General features: G+C 41.0%; 1 protein-coding gene across 3 annotated transcripts in view; it reads right to left on the reverse strand.

Annotated features, from left to right (window-relative positions):
- Window positions 1-26,720, reverse strand: part of KLHL5 (kelch like family member 5) — a 52,017-nt gene extending 25,297 nt beyond the window's left edge. Inside the window, exons 1-3 of one of the 3 annotated variants that reach the window (XM_079989702.1) lie at window positions 26,469-26,720; window positions 22,020-22,091; window positions 1,639-1,821 (exon numbers count right to left, since the gene is read on the reverse strand). In XM_079989702.1, coding sequence (XP_079845828.1) covers window positions 1,639-1,781 — 143 coding nt within the window. In that variant the 5' untranslated portion in view covers window positions 1,782-1,821; window positions 22,020-22,091; window positions 26,469-26,720. Of the gene's footprint in view, window positions 1-1,638; window positions 1,822-9,464; window positions 9,951-22,019; window positions 22,092-26,010; window positions 26,311-26,468 lie in introns of those variants that run through there. The other 2 variants (XM_079989703.1, XM_079989701.1) reach the window with 2 other exon arrangements.
- Between the last annotated feature and the right edge of the window lie 484 nt (window positions 26,721-27,204).

A 27,204-nucleotide genomic window follows, 5' to 3' on the forward strand; every position in this document is an offset into this window, starting at 1 on the left:
ACTGCAAGGCCTCATGGCAGTGACAGGGAATGATAGCAGCAACAGCGGACTGCAAGGCCTCGCGGCGGCAATGCAAAATCACAGCAGAAGCAGTGCGGCCTGCAGGAACTCGCAGCAGATGCCTGCAGAGACTTGTGACTGTGACTGGAGGTGACAGCAGTAGCGGCATCCTTCGAGGCCTTACGGCGAAAACGAGAGATGGCAGCAATAGTAGTGGCAGCCTGCGAGGCCTCGTGGCGACACAAGCAGTGGGGCTTGCGAGGCCTCACAGTGGTGGCAAGATGTGGTGGCGGCCTGCTAATCCTCCTGGCAGCAGTGGGAGGCAGTGGCAGAAGCTGTGGCCTCAGCTTCTGCCTCAGCAAGGCCTTGCAGGTCACCTCTGCTTCTGCCACTGTCTCCTGCCGCCACCACAAGGCCTCACAGGCCGCCGCTACTGCCACAGCCATGACAAGGCCTTGCAAGCCGTTGCTGCTTTTGCCACTGCCGCAAGGCCTTGCAAGACCACCACTACTGCCGCCACCATGGCAAGACCTTGCAGGCTGCCGCCACTTCTGCCAACCCCACCCACTGCCATGGTGAGGCTTAAGAGGCTGCTGATTATTGTGCCACTACTGCCAGGCTGCCGCTGCTTCTGCCCCCCCCCCAAACAACGTTGATTCTGCCGCTGCTAGACTGTTGCTGATGCTGCCTAGTAGGCCTGCTGGCAGTCCCAGATTATTTGTATTCACTCATCACCGTACTTTGGATTGCCCTGAATATCACCATTTGGTTGTTGCTGTTGTTTAGTCGTTTAGTCGTGTCCGACTCTTCGTGACCCCATTTGGATGCATTTTGGCTTGCCTGCTGCTGAAAGTGACCATGAGGTGATTGATAATATCATCATTTATCAGTTTTAGACCCTTATGTAGTAGCAGTAGCAGTTCACCTCTGTGTAGTTCCTTCCTTATTTCAGATATCATGATATACCGTGATATTTAGCTGGTGATATATCGTGATACTGAAAACCAGTTATCGCCCAGCCCTAATGGGTGAAAACATCTACTTCCTAGTAGTAATAATAGACAACCAAATGGTATGTGGAAGTTCATGAATGAAAAATAAACAAAAGGCTAGCAACAAATCAATCAATAAAATTTGCCATTTATAAGCAGATGTGTTTACAACGAAGTGCTTTGTTATGGCTTTTAGCTAGATGAATAAAATTACTACCTTACCTACAGACAAATATGCACCAGCAGCTCCTTTTTCACAAGCAGTGAAACGTTTATGTAAAAACTACCCATATGCTTAATTTTTCTATGATTTTCAAATTACTGCAAATATTTCTTTTGGACAAGATTTTTTGCATTGACAGCTGTTAGAAAAAAATATCATTTGAAATATCATTCAAATCACATATTCCAAGTGGACTAGTTATGGAACTTTTTCAAACCGTCAATTTGGGAAGTTTGTTATAACTTAAGAAAAGTCTTCTTCTTTGAGAAGACCTCCTTCTTTGGAGGTCTTTAAGCAGAGGCTTGACAACCATATGTCAGGAGTGCTCTGATGGTGTTTCCTGCTTGGCAGGAGTTTGGACTCGATGGCCCTTGTGGTCTCTTCCAACTCTATGATTCTATGATTCTATAATTGCATATTTACCTGTGTGCTGGAATCCGACGGTCACCAGCAACTAATACTACATCACATAACTGTTTGTGTCTCAGGTAGTTTTCCATCTTTTTAAAGGTTTGCTCTGCATGGTTAAGAGCCTGGAAAAATTCATCGGATGTACAAGGCTCCATGGTATGGCACGATGACAGAGTCTGGCTGCTACTAGAAGTCCTGGAAGCACAAAAGATATATATTTTAAACTCATATTCACAGCCTGAGATAAAAGATGTTTGTATTATACATTTCAGAAAATAATAGACGAATTCATTTGTAGGCATTTTTGACAAAGTACAGAATCTCTAACAGCTTCTTCCATATAAGACTTGCTGTGACTGACAAAAGATTGGATACTAATGGCACATATCATGAGGATTTTTTTTTAAAGTTATAATTCTTACAGCATTTAATCATTGCATTCCCACCAACAAAGGCATGCCAGTTTGTTCTACACTGCAAACTGCCTTTGTACTCCATTTGTATTATTCAGTTTCCACTTTCAAGTGCTACTCAGTTAAAGCAAGCATACAGTGTAGAATAACCACAATTCATGAACTAAGTAACAGGTCAACAAAATACATATATATTTTAATGCCTCTTGCACTCCCCTCTTGTATTTCCAATGTAATTTTGTTTTCCCATTGAACTTTTTTCTCTATGTCAATATAAAACTAGCTGTATGTGTGGAAATCGTTTAAAAGTACATGACAGTATTTTTATAGAACAGTATACCAAAGAAGTCAGACTAGATAACAAAGACTTCTTTACAGTGCAGTTTATTTTATTTACAGTTTTGCTGCTAGGTGTACGCAAAACAAAAACGCTCTCCTGCACATACATCTAAAGAGATACTAAAGTCCAAGCATCATTTTATGAGCTCCAGCCATCTCTCTGAAGGCAACTGGAGCACCATGCTAATGAACATCTTATGCCAGGAAAAGTGGTTAATTGTTCAGCAAAGATGCAATTAATGCCACTGGCAATTATGTGATCATAATTAGGTTTCAAAATTAACAGCCTATTAAGAAGATATATAGATGGATGGTAGAAAGAAAGCAGCAGTGACCTCTAACATGTCTTCCCACGCCAGCAAGAGGCAAAGCAGCAGGAGGCTCAGCTACAGCCAAGGCTGCAGGCAGCATGTTTGTGAAAGCAGGGCATCTTTGCCTCCTCCCATGGAGTAAAAAAACCACACACATTGCTGACTGAAAGAAGCTAAGGGTCGATGCCATCCCACCTATGCCTTCAAATGAGTGATGACTATATACATGCTTGAGAGAAGGGCCATCATCCACTTCTAACAGAGTCCACAATAGAGAAGAGTCATGTCCCTTCCCCCCCAACGAGTGTAGGTTTATTCTGCAAGCTGTCATTCACACAATAACAGTGCATCAGTGGTGGAGTTATACAGGACACATCATTTAGTTTTATTACTTGTTATTACTTGTTATTACTTGTTATTACTTGTTATTACTTGTTATTACTTGTTATGCAATGCATCCCCAGTGTTATCACATTATTGGCGTCTGGAGAAGCACTAAAACACAACAAAAGCAGGAAAGACACACAGAGAACATTTGTGGATTCCAGCAGGACATAATGGGACATGCACTGATGAAGCAGCATGTCCACACTGAATATTTTGCAGGTGCAAACTGCATTTTTAAATTGTTTTCACAGAATACAGAAGGAGCACAAGGTAAATAAGCAAGAAGGAGGAAACAAGCCCCCTCTGCACAACCTCCACACCCACCCACCCCAGAAAGGTCAGCCATCAATGAAATAAAATATTAAAAATCAACCCAGAGTACTTTTCCACATGCAACCATGGGAGCCAGGCAGACAAAAATCATGTTTCTTCATAGTCACATAAGCTATCAAGCTTCACCAAGTTAAATAAACTTTCCCAGTCTGCAGAGCACCATTTTGTGTGTGTTATACTTTCTATCAAGGCCAAGTTCCTTATCTGGGTAGTCCATTCCATCATTAAATTGCCTGTATATGGGATAACTGATTTAACTTGTGATTAAATTGCCTGCTAATGTACTCCAGTGTTTGGCTATAGTTAGTCGGGCAACCACAATTAGGAACATGGTAATATAAGCCTTTATGGTTCTATGACAGCCATAATACCTGTGTGTAAAGGTGGAAATAATACCATGGTTCACATCAGGATACTCAAATTTTGTTGACATTTGAATAAGGCAACTGCAGGTCTGATATTTTACAAAGTAACAATAAAAAGGTCAATAATGTGACAAAGAAGGGTCATACCAGACAATTTCCAAAAGCCCACATTTTTCGATTACTGCTACAATTGGCACTAGAGCTGATCCAGCATCAATGATGCAATGTTCTGCAGTGGAAGAGGGTAGTCTTGCTAAACGAGGATTCTGTTTGCAACAAAGCATATCTAATCAATTGTATGCTTTAGCACTGGAGAGGAGAAACAGCTTATGTAAACTATTTTAAACAGCAAAAAAAGTTCACAAAATGTCAGTGTGATGCTATAGGAAGCCAAGTTAGTCATGCTGGTGTTTGCCAATTTTGTACAGGGGGAATACATGAAATTAGTAAACTTCTGATTTGCAGCAAATCTGTTTGCCAATGCATCTGAACAGGAAGGCTGTGGTTTACGCTTGTGAAAGAAGACTGAAAGCCAGGATCAAAATGTGGTTTTGGTGCTTGGCTGCAACAGCAAATGATGGTTAGCTGCAAGCCAGGTACTAAATAATTAAGCAGAGCATCCGAAGGAAGGAGGAGGAAGTATACAAGCACAGGGCTCAATCCCTTAATGCCAAACTATGGTTTGTTGTTCTGTGATATGGTGAGTGCAGACGTGTGTGTGTGTGTGTGTGTAGTACAACTATGCTGATGGACTCCAAGGTAGCATTCACTAGATGACATAGACATGAGCAACTATGTTCTTCCCAACATTCACATCACTAACCTGAACATAAAAGAGGAGACCGGATAGATTAGACCCTAGTCCAGCATTTGTTTCCATAGTAGCTAATGAAAGCAGGACATCAGCACAGTCAGTACATCACCACAGTCACACTCCTCCATTGTTGGACCCCAGCAACTGGTATTCAGCTGCACGCTGCCTTTGATCCAGGATGCCATCAGGACTAGTAGCCACTGAGAGACAAATTCATGGGGGCTAAGGCCTGATGTCTTCCAGATGTTTTGAACTACAACTCCTATCAGTCACAGGCAGCATAGCCAGCAGTCAGGGATGTTAAGTGTCATTCAGAAACATCTGGAGGACTAATAGTTCTGTACCTCTTGTTTAATGCCCTGTGTGAAGTACTTCTTTTTGTCTGCCCTGAATCTAACATCTCTCCACTTTATTGAATGACCCTGGGTTCTAGAATAATGAGAGGGAGGAAAACCTCTCTAGTCACTTTCCAATACCATGCAAAATCTGAATTCTGTCAACTGAGATGGGTGGGGAAGTTACATCTTTTTCAGATCAAAGTGTATCAGTTTGAATTCTAGTGTCATACGCTTACAATATACTGAGGAAAGATGCCCAGTTCCCCTGCAACAATTGAACAACTGTGTTCATTACACAAAACGTCGTATTTCTTCTGTAACTATCTTTGACAGCACGATTCTGTGCATATCTACTCAAAATTAAGCCCAACTAAGTTCAATAGAAAAGGACGCAGGTGTAGCTGTGGTCTAAACCACAGAGCCTAGGGCTTGCCAATCAGAAAGTCAGCAGTTCGAATCCCCGCAACAGGGTGAGCTCCCGTTGCTCTGTCCCAGCTCCTGCCAACCTAGCAGTTCGAAAGCACGTCAAAGTGCAATTAGATAAATAGGTACCACCCCAGCAGGAAGGTAAACGGTGTTTCCATGCGCTGCTCTGGTTAGCCAGAAGCGGCTTAGTCATGCTGGCCACATGACCCAGAAGCTGCCTGCAGACAAACACTGGCTCCCTCGGCCTATAGAGCGAGATGAGCACCGCAACCCCAGAGTCGTCCACGACTGGACCGAACGGTCAGGGGTACCTTTACCTTTAAGTCCAATAGGTCATACTCTCTAGCACTTGTGTATAAGGTTGCAGCCTAAATCTACTGCAAGAGTGAAGGTGCACATAAAAATATTAATTAAATTTTATATTTTCATCCTAACATGTTTCAAGTGCAGAGACTTTTTCAAAGGACTCTTTCAAAAGGACGTGGATTTTAGTTGATAAACCACAAGCAGCTGCTTCACTTGGTGGTGAATATAAGAGTAAACTTGCTAGGTGATTTAAATATACAATTTAATGAAATCACCCACAGTCTTGTGTGAAGTCTGTTGTTCAAGAACACTTAAAATCTGTTACAAACACACTACTGTCAAATCCTGCTACTTTAAAGAAGAAAAACATGGTATGGTCACAAGAGCCCTTCTACTTCTTATCTTCTATCCTTGCAAACAACAACCAAGGGGGTCAAATAAAGTACCCACACCCACATAAAGCACATATACAAGATCTTGAAAAAAAGATGCTTGAGAAACATCTTTTCTGACAACACACAGTGCAGTTGAAATATGAACAAATGTAAGAGAGTGCAACTGTCACTTCACTTACAGGTTTATTTATAACCATATACAGTATGCAAGATCTCAAAGTGGCATGTAATTTTTATTATTTTTGCCAAATTAGGGATACTTGAGGAACTTGATCTTTACAAATTCAAGTAGAAACTGCACCTCCTATACATCAAACTTGGCTATCCACTGTATTTCCCACTTCCCAAATGTTCTAGTACAGTTCTCAGCTAAAAGAAAATCAGAACAGATTAAAAACATACATATTTTGGTAGAAAATTAATGTAGAAATGTACTTCAAGGTGCAATTTTGTGCATGAGATTAATGCAGAAACAAGATAGAATGGACTTCTGGGTGAATACATGAGAAAGTGATTTAAACCAGAGAAAAATTGTTTTCTCCAATCCTAACTTTGTTCTGAGACTTTTGCAATTCATATCTATAAGATAATTTAGAGCCACTCAAATTTTTAAAAAAGCAAGCAAGCAAGCAAGCAAGCAAGCAAGCAAGCAAGCAAGCAAGCAAACAAACAAACAAACAAACAGAAAATACATCACTATAAAGCAACTAAATCATTTCAACCATTTTCAAGTATGTGCATAACCTACAACTGAACACTAAGGTGTAGACAGCACCTTTGGCTAAATTTTACATCCATAATTTTACATTTTTAAAGAAATAGCACCCAGGAGAGGTTGCTAAAGACAATCTTCTATGCCAAGGTTAGGTTCTATTTCCAGCAACATGGCAGGTAATTTAATTATCCCCAGAACAAATAGTAGTACACATTGACACCATCATCACAACTTTTATTTACATGAATGCTTCAGCTACCAGCTTTAGCTGTTTCTGAACTGCAAGCATCTCTGTTGTTAAGATACTACAGTAATTCTGCAATCCAACTCCAGAAGTCTAGGCAATTTCTGGTATGTCTTAGGTCCCTATCAATTGTAACACTACAAATGGAATTCCACAGGAAAAGTCTACATTTCATTAAATCCATAGGAGAAAGGAGATTTAAATGCTAATGAAAGACATAGGTGTGCATTGTTTTTGTTTTTATTCATCTTTCACTACTCATATCTTAAGTAAAAATTATGAAGCAAAAGATTTTGATAAAGTTTTTGACATCAGAAAATATTTCTAATGAAGAAAGCTATGCCTTGTTTTACAAGAAAACACAACCAAAATTCCCATTGTTGACAGCAAGTAAAATAAGTAAAATTAAAAAAAGATGAAGGAAAAAAATACTAAATACTGGCAACACTCCAGCCTTTATAAACAGAGAGATGAATGTCTACTTACATGCTGTTCCCCATGCCAATGGATTTCATGCAAGAAGGTGGCATCACAAGGGGGGAATCCCAAAAAGTCCTAACTAGGCAGGCAATCTAAGCAGCCAGAATAGTGGAGAAGGAAGCCTTTTGAACCAGAATGCTTTGACCACTCTGGACCCAACCTTCAGCAGACTTAAGACCCGAGTGCATTGTTCTACTAGACCTTTCCACCTCTTCTTAGCTAAAGTGATAAATCCTGTAGGGTCAGAGACACACGTGCTGGCCACATCTCACACAATAGGCCCTTTTATTCCTAATCATGTTGATGCAGCTGGACACTGAGCATGTTGTGATTATTGGCAAAAATGCATGCCTGGGCTGGGAGCTGGTAAGGGGAGAACTGCAAGAATGGATTGACACCTTGTTGGAAAGTGTATAGCACTTTATTGTAGCATGCCTGGTGTTGTTTTGTAACTTCACACAGCTACAGAGGGCTGGATGAATAAATGGCATGTACCCTTGACCTCCAGACTTTGCACTTCTCTACAGTCATCTTCCATTGCATGCAAACATGGGATTGGATCATGCCCATTAACCTGCATATACATTAGCATGTTTGCAAGTGCAAATGGAGGTAGTGGTGGGGATACAGTATTTCTATTATCTGGGGATGCTGTGTCTGGAGAGATGCTAATGTTTTCTTCCACATTTATTATTTAACCAGCCCCCGGACCACTTTAATGATGATCACAAAGAAACCAGAATTGCTGTTCTGTGCTACTTTGTACTCCAGATAAACATCTCTGCAAGAATGGGACCTTTCTTTTACATAATTCATTTGACACCTTGCAAATAATTTGTGTACTAACAGTAATGTCTTTGTACAAACACTGAACAGATTTTTTTTAACACTAAAATCAGTCCATGTAGCCTGAGGTACAAATATTACTCTAGCCATCTACTTTTATTATTTACCTAGTTACTTTTTCAAACATTTTGGATTTAAACCTTCAGCTTCCATACAATTTTTCCACATGGCACTTCTTAAAAAATGCATTGAAAAATAAGTCAATTTGTGTTTTTCCTTCCAACTCTCCTACCCTTCTGAAATATGATTTCTTCTCAGTGCAAAAAACCAAATACACTTTGACTGGAGGGATCAATCAGCAACTAGCTTCACCAATACACAACATTACAAAGTGCAAAGTAGCAAAATACATTTTAAAAGCACCACTTCTGTAGTATACAGCTGAATAAATTAAAGAAGATAAAAGAAAACTTGACACCTCCCCCCAAAATAAAATTGCAATTTAAAAAATTCTACTGGAAAATAAACACTGTAGGGTAAATTATTACAGAGCAATCAAATATATGTCTTCTCAGTAAGTTCAATTGGATTTACTCTTAGGTAAGTGTATATAGGATTGCTGTCTCAAATACAACAAAATACCTAAAATGTTCAACTAGCATAATGTTATGGCAAAATATTATTTTAATTTTACCATAAATGCAACCCCAGTCATATATTCTCTACAGTATGACACCCAACCTTTTTTGGGCTAGACTGGTTCAAACAGCCTCAAAAACTAACCTTAAATATTACTCTGTTTCTGCCTCATCTTCAGAACACAAGTAGTAATTTCCAGAAAAAAATAGGTCAAGGTAACACATTAGAATGCAGAACATACCTAGAGATTACAGCTAAAATATCTGCCTCCTAGTTCCATCAACCCTTCTTCACAGAGCCTTGAAAATGTAGCTGCTACAGAATGCAAATTCCATCTCCAGCCTCTTTAGAAATACTTTTGATACAGGTTTCCAGTACCAGTGAAAGAAACATTATATATACACTGCAAAATAGTTAGAATTCCAGTTCCTTGGCTGCACCATGGTTAAGTATTTTTACAGCACCACAGTGGAAGGTGTACCCCTCCCCCATTTTATGCATATAAATATAGGGCACAACTAATTTCTCACAATAAGGAAGTAACAACCTGCATGAACTGCTGTCAGATACATTTTCTTCTTCACTAGCTCCGTCTTCAGCATATGGTCTTTCAAGCCAATGTGCACCTTCACAGTCCTCTGCGGTGATCTCAAATGTAGGCAGTTCAGAGCTGGATGCCATTGGCCAAGAAGGTGAATTCTGGAAAGCCTGTTGGTTGGACTTCGGAAAACCAATTGATGTAAAAGGCAGTGGTAGGGTGCCTGGATTCAGGAACTTTATCCCACCAGTAGTTGCATTATGTCCTCTGTCCCAGAAGTCTCCTGGCTGGCAGTCGATGCTAGGTTTAGGAGTAGATTGCTGGTGCCCAAACCACCTCCATCTGATTTTTAAAATCTGCTTCACGTCGAACTCTTTACGAGAGCCAGACATCTTCAGTGAGAGCAAGTTATCGTCTAGGCAACAGGGCAAGCAGCAATGCACATAAAGAAGATTTGTTCATCCAACCAGGACAAGAGAAACACATGGTCTGCCTGTTTATGAGTAGATGGGTGTCACTCCCCCTTTTCCTCCTTTTCTTTCTTTTGAAAGAATACTATTACATTCAAATATGGAGTACAGGATTTTGTAGGAAACCCTCTTATCTAAATAATTAGAAAGGGTAATTAAAAAGAAAACGAACAGAGAAGGCTGAATTGCTACTTTCATCAGGAAAGACACTAATCAGCTTCATTAAAGCATCTACTGCCTTTTCTCTCGCTTGTCTCCTCATCCTCTTACCATTAACTCCTGCCAGCACTAACAGCTTGTATAAAAGCACTTTCAGAGACTGCCCACAAGCTCTTTTTCCTAAACCACAAATGACTAAGATCACAATTCCTATGCTCTCTCAGAGGCTCTGTTACTTATCCTGTTAACCCTTTCCTTTACAAATATTGGGGTGGGGGGGGGAGAGAAGTGGGAGAAAGAACTGAATCACCACCATGATTTCAAAACCCACTGAAATATTCTGCTTCAGTTAATGACCACACATATGTAAGAGTCATTCCAATACAGGGTAAACTGAACATAGAACAATTCCAATTTTGGTTTCTATTGTGTCTTTCTCCATTATAAAATATTGATGTAACTTTTTAAAAAAGAGAATAGCTTTCCCCATCAGTTATTTTAAGCACACAAGACGGCTGTCTTTAGAAGGGACAAGCCTTCCCCCCCAATGACATGAACAAACAGGAACACAAATCTGACAAAACAAATATGAGTGGAGAGGCACGATTTTTGAGCCTGGGGTTACACACTTGGTGGGGGCCAATCTAGTCAACCCATAGGTATGCCTCTGTGGACAATTTCCCACCCCACATCACTGGTGTCTCGGAACTAGCAAGTACCCAGGTTCTCTTGACTAATCCCTTTTCCATGTTTGAGTGTACAGCTTACTATAGACAGCAACTTCCAAACACTTATTTGGACAGAGTATGTTAACATATATGCATAGTCAGAGTATGTTAACATATATGCATATTTTCAGAGTAACTAAGTAATATGGATGTGGCCCAACAGTGCTTTTTCTCAGCAACGTAATTCAAGCGTGGCTCCTGCTTCGTCCCCCCTCCCTTGGTTTCTTCCTTTCAATTATTGAATGTTGTCTAAAAGAAGAAAAGCAAAGCAAAGCAAATATAATAAAACATAAACAACAAAAACTTTTCTGACTACTACAAGCCATGAGGATTTGCCCTTTTATGAATGGGGTGCAGAAAAATTGCTCATATTTTGCTTGTGCTTATTTCAGCTTGAATCAGCATTTCCAGTCAAGTTTATATACTTGTGAAAATGCAACTCCACAAGCACTGCCTTTCAGAGGAAGGTCACTGTAGACTTCTCTCCCCCAAACTATGGCTGGTAAACATTACATTTTTACCTCAGTGACAGAGTCATTTCACACATGGCAGACAATTCAGCTAATCTCAGGCCAAGGGCTTCCAGTCCCTTCAGCAGTCCTGCATCACATAAGCAGCCTTAATCAGTATATGCCACGCTCAGCCTTTGGGTCAGCTGGTCCTCTTCAACTGATACTGTCTGAATTTTTGCGATACCGCAGCTAATACATATTTACTAGCATTCTAGAAACCTAGACTATTATGCAGGCATAACAGCTCTAAAACATTATTTACATTGTCTGAACCTTCTGTAAGAACTGTAATTTACAATTTTTTAGAACATGCAATTGCAATGAAAATTAGAAAAGATAACCAATTAGAGATTCAGCAACCCCAGGTATGCTTTGGCTAGATTCAAATAGGTGGGTTGATTTTTCTGAAGAATTTATACCCCCTCTAATTGTTTCCACACATGCAAAATTGTTGAAACAGAGTATTGACTTCTATTAACATTAAATTTGCATGGGCTAAAAAAGCAGGGATTTTCCATATTGCACTGAGTTTCTAAATTGATTAAATTAGAGCTGCCAACCAAGTGCTCTACTTTTGCTCAGCACATGCTGTTTTAAAAGATAAGACAGCAGAACAACTTGCAATGTAATTAATCATCATTTCTCAACATATGCAGCTCCTGAATAATAAGCAGACTGAAAAAAGGCTTTGCATCAAAGCAGAATCCTAAATTTGACAGGAGGTATGGAGTTTAATGATAAAAACTCACATAGTCAACGCAACGTATTTTAAGAGTCTGAGGCCCGATTCATGCAACCAATTTTAAAACGATGTGCAAAACTGCCCTCATACTATCATGATGAGCTGTTGTTGTTAAAAATCTAGCACAAGTTGTGCGAGATGGATGAATAGAAGGATTAAAGGTTGATGAAGGTTTATTCAGATATGCCAGTACCATCCAACTCATGGTGAACAGCTGAGAACAGATTCACAAAACCTCATATCCCCAACAGTGGTTACCTATATAAGAAGGGATGTGGGTGGTGCTGTGGTCTAAACCACTGAGCCTCTTGGGCTTGCCGATCAGAAGGTTGGCAGTTTGAATCCGCACAACGGGGTGAGCTCCTGTTGCTCTGTCCCAGCTCCTGCCTACCTAGCAGTTCGAAAACACGCTAGTGCAAGTAGATAAATAGGTACTGCTGTGGCAGGAAGGTAAACGGCATTTCCGTGCACTCTGGTTTCCGTCACGGTTTTCTGTTCGCCAGAAGCTGTTTAGTCATGCTGGCCACATGACCCAGAAAGCTGTGGACAAACGCCGGCTCCCTCGGCCTGAAAGCGAGATGAGCACCGCAACCCTATTGTCGCCTTTGACTGGACTTAACCGTCCAGGGGTCCTTTACCTTTTACCTTTACTTACCTACCTACCTACTTACCTTTTACCTTTACTTACCTACTTACCTACTCTACAAAAAACTACTTATCAGTAGTCCCTAGCATGACTGCATGTTTAATTTTTTTTAATTTTTATTAAAAAAAATTAGTATAGTATTTTTAATTGAGCCTTTGATTCCCCCCCCCATTTATTCTACTTAATATGTTTGTATAAAATTACTGGTAGCACTGTTTTGGGGGTGTCTTTACAATTTAACACACAATGGCCCATTCACATAGCACAGTAAGCCAAACAATGGCTTACCAGGACTGTGTGAATGTGTGGGATCCTGGAGAGGAACGCAGACACTTTGCTCTTCCCAGTCTTGTTTACTCCTGCAGCACACTTACTTAAGCTTAGGCTTGGCTGAGCAGGTCACCTGTGGTTAAGGTCTTTCCTCACTAACTGCAAGCAAGTTCATGGGAATTTCAGTAAAAGTAAAGGTAAAGGTAAAGGTACCCCTGACCATTAGGTCCAGTCATGGACGACTCTGGGGTTGCGTGCTCATCTCACTCTATACACCGAGAGAGCCGGCGTTTGTCCGCAGACAGCTTCCGGGTCATGTGGCCAGCATGACCAAGCCACTTCTGCCGAAACCAGAGCAGTACACAGAAACGCTATTTACCTTCCCGCCGGAGCGGTACCTATTTATCTACTTGCCCTTTGACATGCTTTTGAACTGCTAGGTTGGCAGGAGCTGGGACCAAGCAACAGGAGCTCACCCCATCATGGGGATTCAAACCGCCGACCTTCTGATCAGCAAGCCCTAGGCTCTGTGGTTTAGACCACCGCGCCACCCACGTCCCCTCACTAATTCCCCCAATTAAGAAAGGTTAGACTGACATTTCTAGGAATAATCAGGTTCAATGCAGTTATGCTTGTGTATCCAGTAAATTTTCCCCAAGAAACAGGTTTGTTGACACACTTGTAAAATACAGGCATTCTTCTTCAAGAAGGCACCCCCCCATGCAAAAAAACTAGCATTGAGAGCTAATCCACACAGCCACTTCTGATTTTGGCTGTCAATCCATGGCAACTTTGACCACTCCACTAAAATGAAATTCCCAAAGCTTGGTGTGCTTGGTAAGTGTCCATTTCTCACAAAAACATATGCATTCTGGGCTCAAGTTCCAACTCTCCAAAAAGTTGGATTAAAATAAGAGTTTCACTTTGACAGTTCATAGGCTATGCCAAACTGTGGTTTGGTATCCCTCCCTCCTTCCCACACGTGCAACTGTTTCTTCCATGGGTAGACAAACTAAGGCCCAGGGGGCCGGATCCGGCCCAATCGCCTTCTAAATCCAGCCTGTGGTTGGTCCAGGAATCAGCGTGTTTTTACATGAGTAGAATGTGCCCTTTTATTTAAAATGCATCTCTGGGTTATTTGTGGGGCATAGGAATTCATTCATTCCCCCCCCCCAAAAAAAAAAATATAGTCTGGTCCCCCACAAGGTCTGAGGGACAGTTGACCGGCCCCCTGCTGAAAAAGTTTGCTGACCCCTGGTTTCTTCCCTCCCCTACTGGCTTGAGACAAACTACCCCAGTGTCTGTCCTCTCCCCAGCTACCTTGTACAACAGCCTCACTATGCAGGAAAGTAGCATAGCAGAGATACTGTTGCACACCACCCAAATTTTAACAGTTACTGAATCCAGGAATTTAGGGTGTCTAGCACCCATAAATTCCTAACAATACCAATCATGGCAAAGAGAAAAATGATGCAATTTGTGCTTTTCGCAAACACAGAAAGATCTGTTTGCTTGCTTCATATATAGTCTACTTTTGGATCAGATTGCATTCATGGTGATTTAACACTACAACACCAATTTACCATACAAACACAATGACTGAAATATATATACAATTCCATACATACATCCTTTTAACTTAGAAGTTGTTCCTTTATAACATCTAACACTTCCGAAGGTCTTACCCATTTTTAAATATTAACAAAATTGGCATCTATTTTTCTTAAAGCCATCAACAAATGGATTTCAAACCCTAAAAGCAATTCTTTCTTTTAAAAAACAAGCAAATGACATTCTAGTTAACCAATCAAAACAGTCAATTGACTCTTCTAAACTGTATGCCACTCTGCGTTAGAAGCATAATATACTTTCCATCAAATGAAATTTCAAGGCATTGCATGGTTTTTTTATTCGTGGGGAGTGTGTTATTTTTTAAAAAAAGATTTGGAAATTAAGGGGGAAATGAAACAAGGTAGTCTGAATATCTCAAGACAGTTACTTTACATGATTTCATTCATTTCATTTGTGAACTGTGACCAAATCAGTCAGTGCATAAGATACAACATAAGCTGACAGCAGCTTTCCCCCCAGCATGTAAATTCTTTTGTCAAAAGTTTTTCTACCAACGTTTAGAGTGGGAGCCAAGTTGTGTGGAAGTTTTGTTATGGCTTTAACCTCTGCTAGTGCTATGATGTTTCAAGGGCTTGCATCACACGGATGGAGCCAATCACAAGGGACTTTCCTACACAACAGCCTCCAGCTTGGTTTGGAGAAATGATCAGGTGAGTAGAACCTTTCTAGCTGGCCCCATCCACATTGTACTAGGCCTGGGTCTGTGGGATGAGGTCACAGAAAACACCTTCCATGTTGCACTGCAACAATGAAAAAAGATCTGAAGCCTATTACTGAATGGATGCAAAAGTGCAGCTACTGTGGCATGCATTATTCACTTGGATTGGGGAAGCAACAATCCTTAGAATTACATTTATGCAAATTATATTAAACTTTTCTACACCAATAATTGAAATGCAAATTGAAAACTGCTCACCCATTTAAAAAGGCTCCCTTTGAACAACCTCTATGCTTATTCCTTGCTCCCGTTTTATCACTCAGATGCTTGATCTGTTTATCTGCATACCTAGCTGTGCAAAGTTGCACAGAGGTTATACTACAGACACCGTAAGAGGCAATCTTCAGAGGAATAATTTGCTCTGAAGCATTTATTCCTAAAACAAAATGGAACTCAGTGCCTTAGACAACTTGACCAGAATTTTCTACTATATGGCATTTATTGAAAATATTTATATATCACCTAGTAGTAGTATTTATCAATTTATAATTGGTATTGTAGTTATATAAATTTATATACTGCCTACATGCCAAAATATTTTCAAGTATAAAATCAATTATAAAATCCAAACACAAAATACAATTCCACATTTCAATTCAAATTAAATTACATCAAAATTCCATCAGAACATTATAGACACCCACAATTAAAATTTATTATGAAATGAGGCTGCTGCAGGCACAGCAATTAAAACAGTTTTTTAAAAAACCAATTTAAACAATGTAATCAGAAAGTTCAAGTTCTGGAATGCTTGCCTAAACACGTACATCTTCAAGAGATGAATTATGAAAACGTCAAGGCAACATTAACAGTTAGTACAAAAATCAACATTAAAAAATAATAGCAACCAGCAAAGGTCTGGATAAAATGCTAATTTTCTGGTGTCACTGGTGCATTTTTTTTCCTAGGGAAAGGCTACTCCAAAGAGGGGGCACCACAACAGAAAAGGCCCTCTCCCTGGTTGCTGTAAGATAAGTTGATGCAGGCTGCAGCAGCACCAGGAAGGTTTCAGTACATGCTATTACTAACTGGACAGGTTTTTATCTCAAATAACTTACTCCTGGGATAGCTAACACGGTGCCCTCCAGATGCTGTGGACCTCCAGATTTGTGAACTGTGACCAAATCAGTCAGTGCATAAGATACAACATAAGCTGACAACAGCTTTTCCCCCATCATCTCTGACCAATAGCCATGCTTGATGGGACCGAGGTGAGCTGCAGTTCACAATACATTGGTACCTCCCAGTTGCGAATGGGATCCGTTCTGGAGGTCCTGCCACATCCCAAGGAATTTGCAACCAGATGACCGCTTCTGTGCATGCGCACAGTTTAACGCTTCTGCACATGTGCGCGCAATGAAACCCAGAAAAATACTTCTGGGTTTGGCACGTTCGCATCCCGAAGATTACGTATCCAGAGGGATATGTAAGCGGAGGTACAACTGTAACTGGAATGCACCATGCTGGCTGCCAATGACCTAGGCTCAAGCAGTTTAGGACTCTATAGTCCAATACCGCAAACCTGAACTGTAGTTTATATCATCAATTAAGATAGTTAAGGCCTTGACTAGGAGAAAAATCCACCTCCTAAGGACAAGTTCAAACAAGATTTTATACTACAGTACAAGAAATACAGACTATACAGCATGCTCCAATTGTGCACAGGTGTATTTGCTTTATAAAATACATGCAAGAGGAAAAGGTAATCCCCACCCCATATATCTATTTTAAGAAACAAATGGCTAAAGATAAAAGAGTATGCAAATAAAATCTGATACATAGTGCATGTATGCAGGTATCACTCCAAAAGCCTCATTCAGAGAGGCTGCAGTTAAATTTCCTTACTCACGTGAGCAATATATATTTTTTAAGTAGAGGACTAAGGTGGCTACCATTCTAGCGAATGATCAATATTCAACCACAAATAAATTACGGTAGTTTACTGTAGTTATTTTTTCTTTCAAACCAGCCACTTTAGATGAACAAGTAGATTTATCGCAACTGAAAACATGCATAATTCATCAAAATCCTTCATTGTTAAGACTGCAACACCAAAACCACCATGCCTACTTTTCTCCTGTAAACTGGTTGGAAATAAGCACTAATACTGTGAATTTATAAATTGTTTAACTTACACACACCAAAACACACACACTACCAGAAGGCAGATGAAATAGAAGTGTTTTATGATTCTTCTAAAAGATTTTCTGGCTAAGGCAAGTCTCCTTAAAAAGGATTTCCTGTTGTAGGAAAGCTGACAGAGAACACTCCTTTACAGCTTTAAAACAAAATGCACACAACACAACACACATTTGTAATGTGAACTTCCTGATGAGCACGCACATCTGCCTAAGCATCCTTGCAACTCCAATATAATGTCATAACATGTGACAGCACATTAGTGCAGCAGTCATAAGATCCATCTTAAACATTCATTTACTGACTCAACAAGTTTGAGAATCGGGCCATTAAGTTGTAAAACACTGCTAAATATCACATGCCTATCTCATTAATTCATGAATGACATTAACAGTTTCAAGCCAAGGACTGGATCCACATAATCTTGCAACAAGGGAGCTTTGGACTTGACTTTCTCAGAAAAACTCAGAAAATATTCCCTTACTGAAAGGCAAAAAAGAAGGGGGAGGGGGAAAGAAGGAGGCAGTGATTTTTGCTTTTTAAAACAGTTTGGCATAATTAGTTCATTCAGCAATTTTGGCAAAGCATACATTGGACATTATATCTAAACTTGTTAACTTGCACTTGTCCTAGAAATCAGGTTTGGATCTTGGTCTGCATGGCATGCACAAACCATAGTTTGACAGCTTGGGTGTAATGGTTTGCTACAAGCCAGAAAATAACTCATTCCCTTAAGTACAGTAGAGGAGGAGTGAGTGTACAGGCATGTGGCCTCTTCTAGCGTCACAGTCCAAGCGCCAACCATGGTTCAGAATTATTGCTAGACTGAGCCATAAAGAAGCTCTTTCGATCCTGGCCAAAGAAAGAAAGAGCTCTCCACCAGAGATGTTATTTCATTATTGGAAAAATAGCCTCTATGAGCTTGAAGACAGTTTTATGGGTCAAAGAAATCGAAACTAAACACCTTCTTCATCCAATCAGACAACCTTACTAGGTGGGCTTGAATGCTGTCATCTTTCAAGATATGTAAAATATGATATTAACCTATTTCACAGGATTTTTATTACAAAATAGTGAGGCTTCTTATTGATTAAACATGCACTGGATTGGGCTGTAAGCCACTTAGTTCAGAACACGTTCTGCATAATAATGGTAATAAATAATATAACATTAGTCTGGAATGTTTTTTGTTTTCGTTGACAATATGACAAAGAAAAGCATGGACAACTAATAAAAGTTCATTAATATGGAAAAACTTGTGTGTAATACAAGGTATCAGACTGTTTTTGGTTATTAAGTACATTTGAGAAAACAATCTAAAATTATGATCTATATATACCAGACTTAATATTGCAAATGGGTTATTACTGCAAATATACATACATGCATACATAACATTTAAATATGGCAAATGGATAATTGACAACAGGCTTTTTTTTAAGCCTATCACAATTTCAATGGAAATAGTTCATTCAGATTAAATAGGGAGAGAATATACAAACTAGCTTTTTCAAACATAAAACCCCAAACAAGAGCTTTCTTTTGTGGAAATATGACACAAATAAGAAAAAACAAAAATAAGCCCTAGCAGGAAGAGCCAGTGAGCAATCAATGTACACTGTCATTTACAAATTACAGTCCCTCTTACCAATTCATAACCTGAATTGAATTAGTCCAGTGAATCCTTCCACTATGAACTGTAAGTGAATGGTGGTCTGCAAGAATGGTCTTTTGTGGTAATGCAATCAATAAAGTTGCAACAAACTACCTAAGACAGATTGGCTTTTTGATAATATTGTGCGGATGCTGCAAAAAAACTGCACTCTTCAACAAACACTCATATGGAGGCAACTACATATTCTTTTTCACTGCCTCCATTTCACTCCTCTTTCTTTGTTGTGCCTGCTTTCTAGATTATAAGTCCCAGAGGGAAAGGGATCCTTTCATACATTTTAACATACCTTGATGACACTATACAAATATTATTTTCTAAGCATTTTTAATTTGTTGTTTCTGCATGCTAATGCTATAATACTATTTCTATGCTCAAGTAATACTATCTTCCTTTTTGTTTCTGACAAAAATATGCAAAGAGGAAAGCACAGATGGCCAGGAACTGAAAGGGTGAAGTTCACATTTGGTCTGAAAGAGCGTCTAGTCTTATTATAAATATGAAAAAGATACTCTTGAACTTTAGAGAATAACCAAAGGTTTCCTAACCCAACATTAATAGCACACTGTTAAAACAAAATACAACCATGCCCTCCAACTTTGAAAATGTTTGAAGAAACATCTGTCTAATTACCACACAGCACCATTTTCTTCCATAATGCTGAATCAGGCCAAATAGTCTGTTTGGCCAATGTGCTGAACAATCAATATAAACTACAACAGGTTTTCTCGCTAACTGCATGTAAAGTTCTTCCAGATTAGTTCATTAAGCTCTCTGGGCCTGCTAAGCTATTTAACATTTGCTCCAAATTCAAAAATATTTATGATGGCATTTCTTAAACCTTGTGAAAAGAATGCATGCCACAAGTCTGACCCAGGTAAGATGCTGATCCCAAAAACATGAAGAAAATAGTAGTGAATCATGTTAGGAAATCATGACTTGTATTTGCTAACTTCATGGAGTGAGTGCTGATGCGCATGTAGCCAAAACACCACAACCAATGCACAAGCAGGTGGTATCAGCGGAACAACAACATTTGCAGGAGTACAAAAAACACTAGGGACCCCTGCTAGAGGGTTGCATTCAGTAAAGTTATCCCATTTTCATCCTTTTTTTATAATAATTTTTATTAATTTTCCAATTTTAAGACAAAACAACAACAACATAAGAACATCAACAAATACAAACAAACACACAAATATACTTTCTTAACCTCATTTTCATAAACCTCCTTTCTCGGACTTCCCCATACCTCACCCTTTTTGCATCCTTATTTTACAGTTTTTCAGCAACCCTTTTTACCAATTAAATTTAAACTTATTATCTTTCTCAATTTCCCCTTAAATCATCAAACAGTTTCAGCTGTAATTCTGCATCTTCCTTCCCCTTGACATTTTAGCACTCCTCAATTTTGTAACAGTTCTTAAGATATACTTTAAACATCTTCCAATCTTCCTCCACCGTCTCTTTCTCTTGGTCACGGATTCTGCCAGTCATTTCTGCCAGTCCCATAAAGTCAATCACTTTCGTCTGCCATTCTTCCAGTGTGGGTAATTCTTGTGTCTTCCAATACTTTGCTAGAAGAATCCTTGCTGCTGTAGTAGCGTACATAAAAAAGTCTTATCCTTCCTTGACACCAATTGGCCGACCATGCCCAAGAGAAATGCCTCCGGTTTCTTATCCCATTTTCATCCTGTCCCTCTACTCCCCTTTCATATCCTCCAAATCTGGAAAGGAGATTCTGACTAAACATCAGAAAGAATTTTCTGACAGAAAGAGCTGTTTAACAGTGGAATGGTCACCTCCAGAAGCTGTGGACCCTCCTTCCTTTGAGGTTTTAAGCAGAGGTTGGATGGCCATATGCCATGGATGCTTTAGTTAAGACGATGATGATGAAGATGATGATGATTGTATTTATATCCCGCCCATCTGGCTGGGTTTCCCCAGCCACCCTGGGAGGCTTACAGCATATATAAAACATAGTAAAATATCAAACATTAAAAACTTCCCAATACAGGGCTGCCTTCAGATGTCTACTAAAAGTTATATAATTCGTTATCTCCTTGACATCTGAAGGGAGGGCTTTCCACAGGGATGGAGCCACTACTGACAGATTCCTGCATTGCAGAAGATTGAATTAGATGATCCTTGTGGTCCCTTCCAACTCTACAATTCTCTGATTCTTTTTCTGTGATGGAAGGACTCCTTCCTCTGGAAAATCATGAACCGCTAGATGTAACTTAAAAGTTCGGGAACTTATACAAGACAAGTTCAAATGTGCCCAAACACCTCTCATTTTCTGAGGCAGACATACAAGAGGTTGGATTCAGATTTAATGTAACTTGGATTATAAAGAACCCATATGAAAAGTTAATCCTGATGAAGACCCACTGATTTCAATGAAAAAGTAAGTTGAAATAATGCTGCAATCCTATACTTATATATTAGGGAACAAGTCTCCCTAGATTAAATTAAAATTATTTTATTTGCGTGTGTTTTAAACCCTCAAAGCAGTTTCCAAAAAGAATAGAATAATAAAATTATCAATAAAAACAGTTTGAAACGGCTATTTTTAAATGAGTCATCCTTCTGAGCATGGATGCATAAAATAGGTGTTACTGTCTTGCTTTACAAAAACCCACAGGGCATAATTCTGCCAAGTAAAGAACTAGGAAATCCCAATGGTTTCAATGAAAGACTTGAAGCTCTATGCTACATGTGGTTTCTATCCTATGCATGATTCCTCTGAATCCAACTATTACTGAATTGCTATCTAGTGTAAAACACTGTGGACTTCTAGCATGAAATCAATGGGATTGAAGAATTAAATTTTCGCTTGATGGGTCCATAATTTGTAACAATATTTTAAAAGTTACCTATATTCTTGTTTAGATGGTATGCAGTTCCATCCTCATCTCTTTCAAGACATTCCAGCCCACCAGATGAATCTTAAGGGAGAAAAAACATTAAAGTATTATTCAGAAAAAATAAAAATACATAATAAATATATGTTCAATGTAAACAATGTATAAGGCATTGCCAAATTTATAATAAACCTGCTGAACATTTTTTTTTTGCATTTTTTTGGGGAGCTACATACCAAAAATTGATTGCTCTTGGGAAATTTTATTTTTGGGCATGACATTTTGAACTGGTTCACAAGCAGCACCAGATGACAAAAAAAAGACTTGCACTACTTACTCCCCCTTCCCCCTGAACTCTATTTCAAATCAGCTACTTTTTTGAAACCACTGTTTGCTGATCCCTCCAGACTGGCTGTGCCAGCTCTACGAACCAGGACTGATTGCCATGTTTTCCTTCATGAAAGTGTAAGGCCTGATTTAACACAGGGCACATGTGGTGAGGGGGATAGAGCAATTTCCTATGTTCCTATACTAGTTTATACTTTTTTGTCCTTCTAGTCCAGTACAGTGGTACCTCAGGTTAAGTACTTAATTCGTTCTGGAGGTCTGTGCTTAACCTGAAACTGTTCTTAACCTGAAGCACCACTTTAGCTAATGGGGCCTCCTGCTGCTCCCAAGCCGCCGGAGCACGATTTCTGTTCTCATCCTGAAACAAACTTCTTAACCTGAAGCACTATTTCTGGGTTAGCGGAGTCTGTAACCTGAAGTGTACGTAACCTGAAGTGTATGTAACCTGAGGTACCACTGTATTTACGGGCAGCAGATCTTCAGGGTCTCTGGCAGAGGTCTTTCCCATCACCTGACAGCTGACCCTTTCAAATGGAAAATCCCAGGCACTGAACCAGGAATCTTCTCTGCATAGGTTCTGCTACTGACCTATGGTTTCCCCCCTATATGTTGCATGGATGGGTGGGGATTGGTGAACCAACTCCTAAACCTTTTTATTTCGAGTTTCCAATTGTGGTGTTTACAGTGGTACCTCTGGTTATGAACTTAATTCATTCCGGAGGTCCGTTCTTAACCTGAAGCCATTCTTAACCTGAGGTACCACTTTAGCTAATGGGGCCTCCCACTGCCACCACACTGCGATTTCTGTTCTCATCGTGGGGCAAAGTCCTTAACCCGAGGTAGTACTTCCAGGTTAGCGGAGTCTGTTACCCAAAGTGTTTGTAACCTGAGGTGTTTGTAACTCGAGGTACCACTGTATTCCCCATTTTAGACTCACATGACCCCAAAATTGAACTCTCTTCAAGCTGATTGTTAGGCATTCTAAAAATCTATGTACAGTGGAACCTTGGTTCTCAAACTTAATCCGTTCCGGAAGTCCGTTTGACTCCCGAAACATTTGAAAACCAAGGCTGATTGGTGCAGGTGCCCTGGAAACAATAGGCAACAACCGCACCGGACATTTGGCTTCCAAAAAACATTCGAAAACACTTACTTCCAGGTTTTAGGCGTTCGGGAGCCGATTTGTTTGTCAACTGAGCCATTCGAGAACCAAGGTTCCACTGTATTTGACACTTCATCATACAATACATCAACTACTCTGATGTAGACCATGTTTACTTGAAGGGAAATCATGAGTGTCAAGGATAATTATTCCAGTTTGAGTAACACAAAGCTGAGAGTGTGACCTTGTGTATGGAGGATGAAACATGGAGCTTCAAGAGAAAAATCTTATGACTAGGGGCTCATGCAGACTTCCTTTTGTGCAATGTTTCTAGGCAAAGTCTGTGCTTTAAAGTGCTGTTTCTAAACATGTTTTTTTTGCCCTAGCTGTTTTCTAGCGAAAACCCACTCTTCAACCATTGAAAACCTGAATTGCCACTTGTTTTGATTTAATGTTAAAAAGTGGGTTTTCCTGGGGAAAGCAGAGGGATGGAAAAAAGTGCACTTGGCCAAGGAGCTTTAAAGCACAGGCCTGTGCCAAGAAAGCACGGGGCGTAAGTTAAGTGTGGATGAACCCTAAATCCAGCACTTTCCTGCAGTTTAAATGTAACTCTGGGCTTGACACTAAAACCCTCACAGAATCCTGTCTGGTCTTGTCCACAGCATAACTAAATCCGGATGCAAGATCATGTTTAATGGACAAGTCATTTTAGTTTGGACTCTGAAGATTCAAAACAGAGCCACACAGAACTAGGAAACAAAACAAAAAAATGAAATAAAACAAAAACACTTTCAGGATGTAACAGAATTATTGTTTCTAGTAAGAGTCGTGTTTCCTAGATAAAATATTGCTGGTGGAGGAATACTAATGTAATATCCCAACAGCACAACTACTCATGTATATTTGCCATTTCCACACACCCCAAGCAAAGTTTAAAGGGGTCCTGGTTTTAAAAGGGCACAACAGAAAACATTCCTTGCAGAGTTGTTTTCATTATACAGCAAACCTGCAACTTGTGCACATTTAACCTGTGCACATTCAGCTATATGCACATGGTAAAAAATAAAAAAGAAGAAAGGGGCCAGGGTTCTGGGGGAAATGATTTTGGCAATTCCACTCACCACTGAATCTAATGGGTTTTGACTATAAGTGATTTTGGCTTCATGTACTTAAAGCAGAATGCAACCCCCACAAACTGTAGGCTCACTGTACATGTTTTCTAAACTAGGAGTGTAAAATGACTAACTACATATATGGATATTCTGCTTTTCTTTAAAGGTAAAGGGACCCCTGACCATTAGGTCCAGTCGTGGCCGACTCTGGGGTTGTGGCGCTCATCTCGCTTTATTGGCTGAGGGAGCCAGCATACAGCTTCCGGGTCATGCGGCCAGCATGACTAAGCCGCTTCTGGCAAACCAGAGCAGCGCACGAAAACGCCGTTTACCTTCCCGCTGGAGCGGTACCTATTTATCTACTCGCACTTTGACGTGCTTTCGAACTGCTAGGTTGGCAGGAGCAGGACCGAGCAACGGGAGCTCACCCTGTCACAGGGATTCGAACCGCCGACCTTCTGATCGGCAAGTCCTAGGCTCTGTGGTTTAACCCACAGTGCCACCCGCGTCCATCATACAAACCAAATTGCCTGGAAAAGGCAGCTCAAATGCAACGGGACAGATGTCACTCACACACACACTTCTCCCTGCCACCCAAGCTCTCGCACAGTCTGAATCCGTCTTTCTTAATAGAGCAAAATAAAGCAAGGAGGGAAGGAGACCCATCTAATCTTTGCACAGGTCATGAACCACAGTCCACGGCAATTAATTTTTGATTACTTTTAATGCTGCATTACATTAGCTTCCCCAGATCAGATGACTCATTCACCTGAAAGAGAGATGCCCCGGGTTACAAAATATTACACACACTCACAAAGGAATAGAATAAATTGCCAACGGAACATAACTGAGCTTGAATTTGAAAAATGTGGCTCCTATCAATGTCATAAATCTTGACTGAGCCGTAAGTAGCATGGTTCTCTGGGGTACAGATGGTGGTACAAGGGCTCCCGCTCCTAGAGAAGTAGGCAACACTTGCTAATACTTCCTAAGTTCATCAAAACTTTAAATTTACCAGTGCAAGGAGAAGGGTAAGGATTTGGAGCAAAACTATCCCTTTCTCCCTTTCTCCTAAAACAGGCTGGGAGCGGCAGGGTAAGAGATCCACAAGTTTTTAGTTCAAGACTATTACACCACATGAATGCAACCTTTAGCTCCAACTGTTAATTCAAAACGACTGTCTTTTGATCATTCTCTACTCCCAGGCAGAAGAAAGGGTTTGGACTCTCTAATGGGATTCTATTAGCTTTTGCTCTGCAGCCATTCTAAAACAAACCCCTGAGATCATTTAAAGCGGGATAGTTTAATAGAATCATCGAGCAGTTAGGGACCCCGAGGGTCATCTAGCCCAACCCCCTACAATGCAAGAATCTCAACTGGAGTACAGAGGGCGGAAAGCCAGCATCTGCTTAAAAACCTCCAAGGAAGGAGACCCCATTACCTCCAGAGGAAGTCCACTCTCAAACAATGAGAGTCCAATCTTCACCTACAAGCATGCAGTGAAAGGGCAACCCCTTGACACCCAGTTGGCAGTTAGGTCGAGGGGGGTCCAAAGATGGCAATCCTACACTAACTTTAAGTGGGTCTCTAAGAGCCCTCTGGAGCGACCACGGGGGAAAGGCGCTCTGCACATGTTCAGGCGCTCGCTCCTCCTCTGTGGTGACTTCGCGCCAACTCCGGGGTTCGCCTCCCGCATCCGGGGAGGGGGAGGCGAAACTTCCGGAGCTCGAACCCAACCGCCCCTTGCCTGAGGAGAAACCGCCGCCGCCGCCCACCGCCTCCCCTGAGAATCCTTGCAGGAAGGCACCCGATGCCAGCCGCCCCCTCAGGACACCACACGCCGGAGCCGAGGGGGACGGCGCCCTGCCGCTGCTTCCCCCGCCCGAGCCCCTTCCTCACCTCGCTGCCGTCCCCCAGGGAGGGAAAGGCGGCTCCGGCCCCGGCCCGGTCGGGGAGGAAAAAGGCAAGTTGAGGCGAACAGGGCGCCCCCTTCCCGGCCCCGACCGCCGGCGGCAACTCCCAGCTTCACAACAAAGCCCCCCCTCCTCCTCGGGAACGTTGGGCCACGCCTCCCCGTGGGCGGGGCGATCCCCGCTCTGTGGCGGTTGAGAGAGGAGCGTCGGCCACGCCCCCCTGACCAACCGCCAACTGGCCTCGGTTCCTTCGCCGCCCCGTCCCTTCGCTGCCACATCGAACCTTGCTTCGGCGAGGAAAGCGGGAGTTGAGGAGGCGACCGTTGGTCTCGCGCCGACCACCGCCCGTCAGCAGGCGCTCGCGACGGCAGAGCGCGGGCGGGCGGGCGGGCGGGCAAGAAGCGGAGCGTTTACTTCCGCGAGCTCCGAGGAAGAAGAGGCGGCTGAGGCGGGAGATGGGATGGCCCGGAGGGCGGGTTTATGCAAAGCAGGAGCCTGGCCGCTTTCTGTCGCCGCCTGAGGGAAGGGTTATTTTTTTGTTTTATTTATCAATTAAATTTGTTTTTTGTTTGTTTTTGTTTTATTAATTAAATTTGTGCGCCACTGAGCGCCTCGCTCCCTGCATTAAAACAGTACACTTCAGATTGTGGGTCTGAACTTCCTGGTTGAAAGTGGTAAAAAGAAGCATACAGAAAATCAAAACTGGATCCTCTTCAATATGC

Source organism: Podarcis cretensis (genome assembly GCF_951804945.1).
Source record: "Podarcis cretensis genome assembly, chromosome: 9".
Classification (NCBI taxonomy): Eukaryota; Metazoa; Chordata; class Lepidosauria; order Squamata; family Lacertidae; genus Podarcis; species Podarcis cretensis.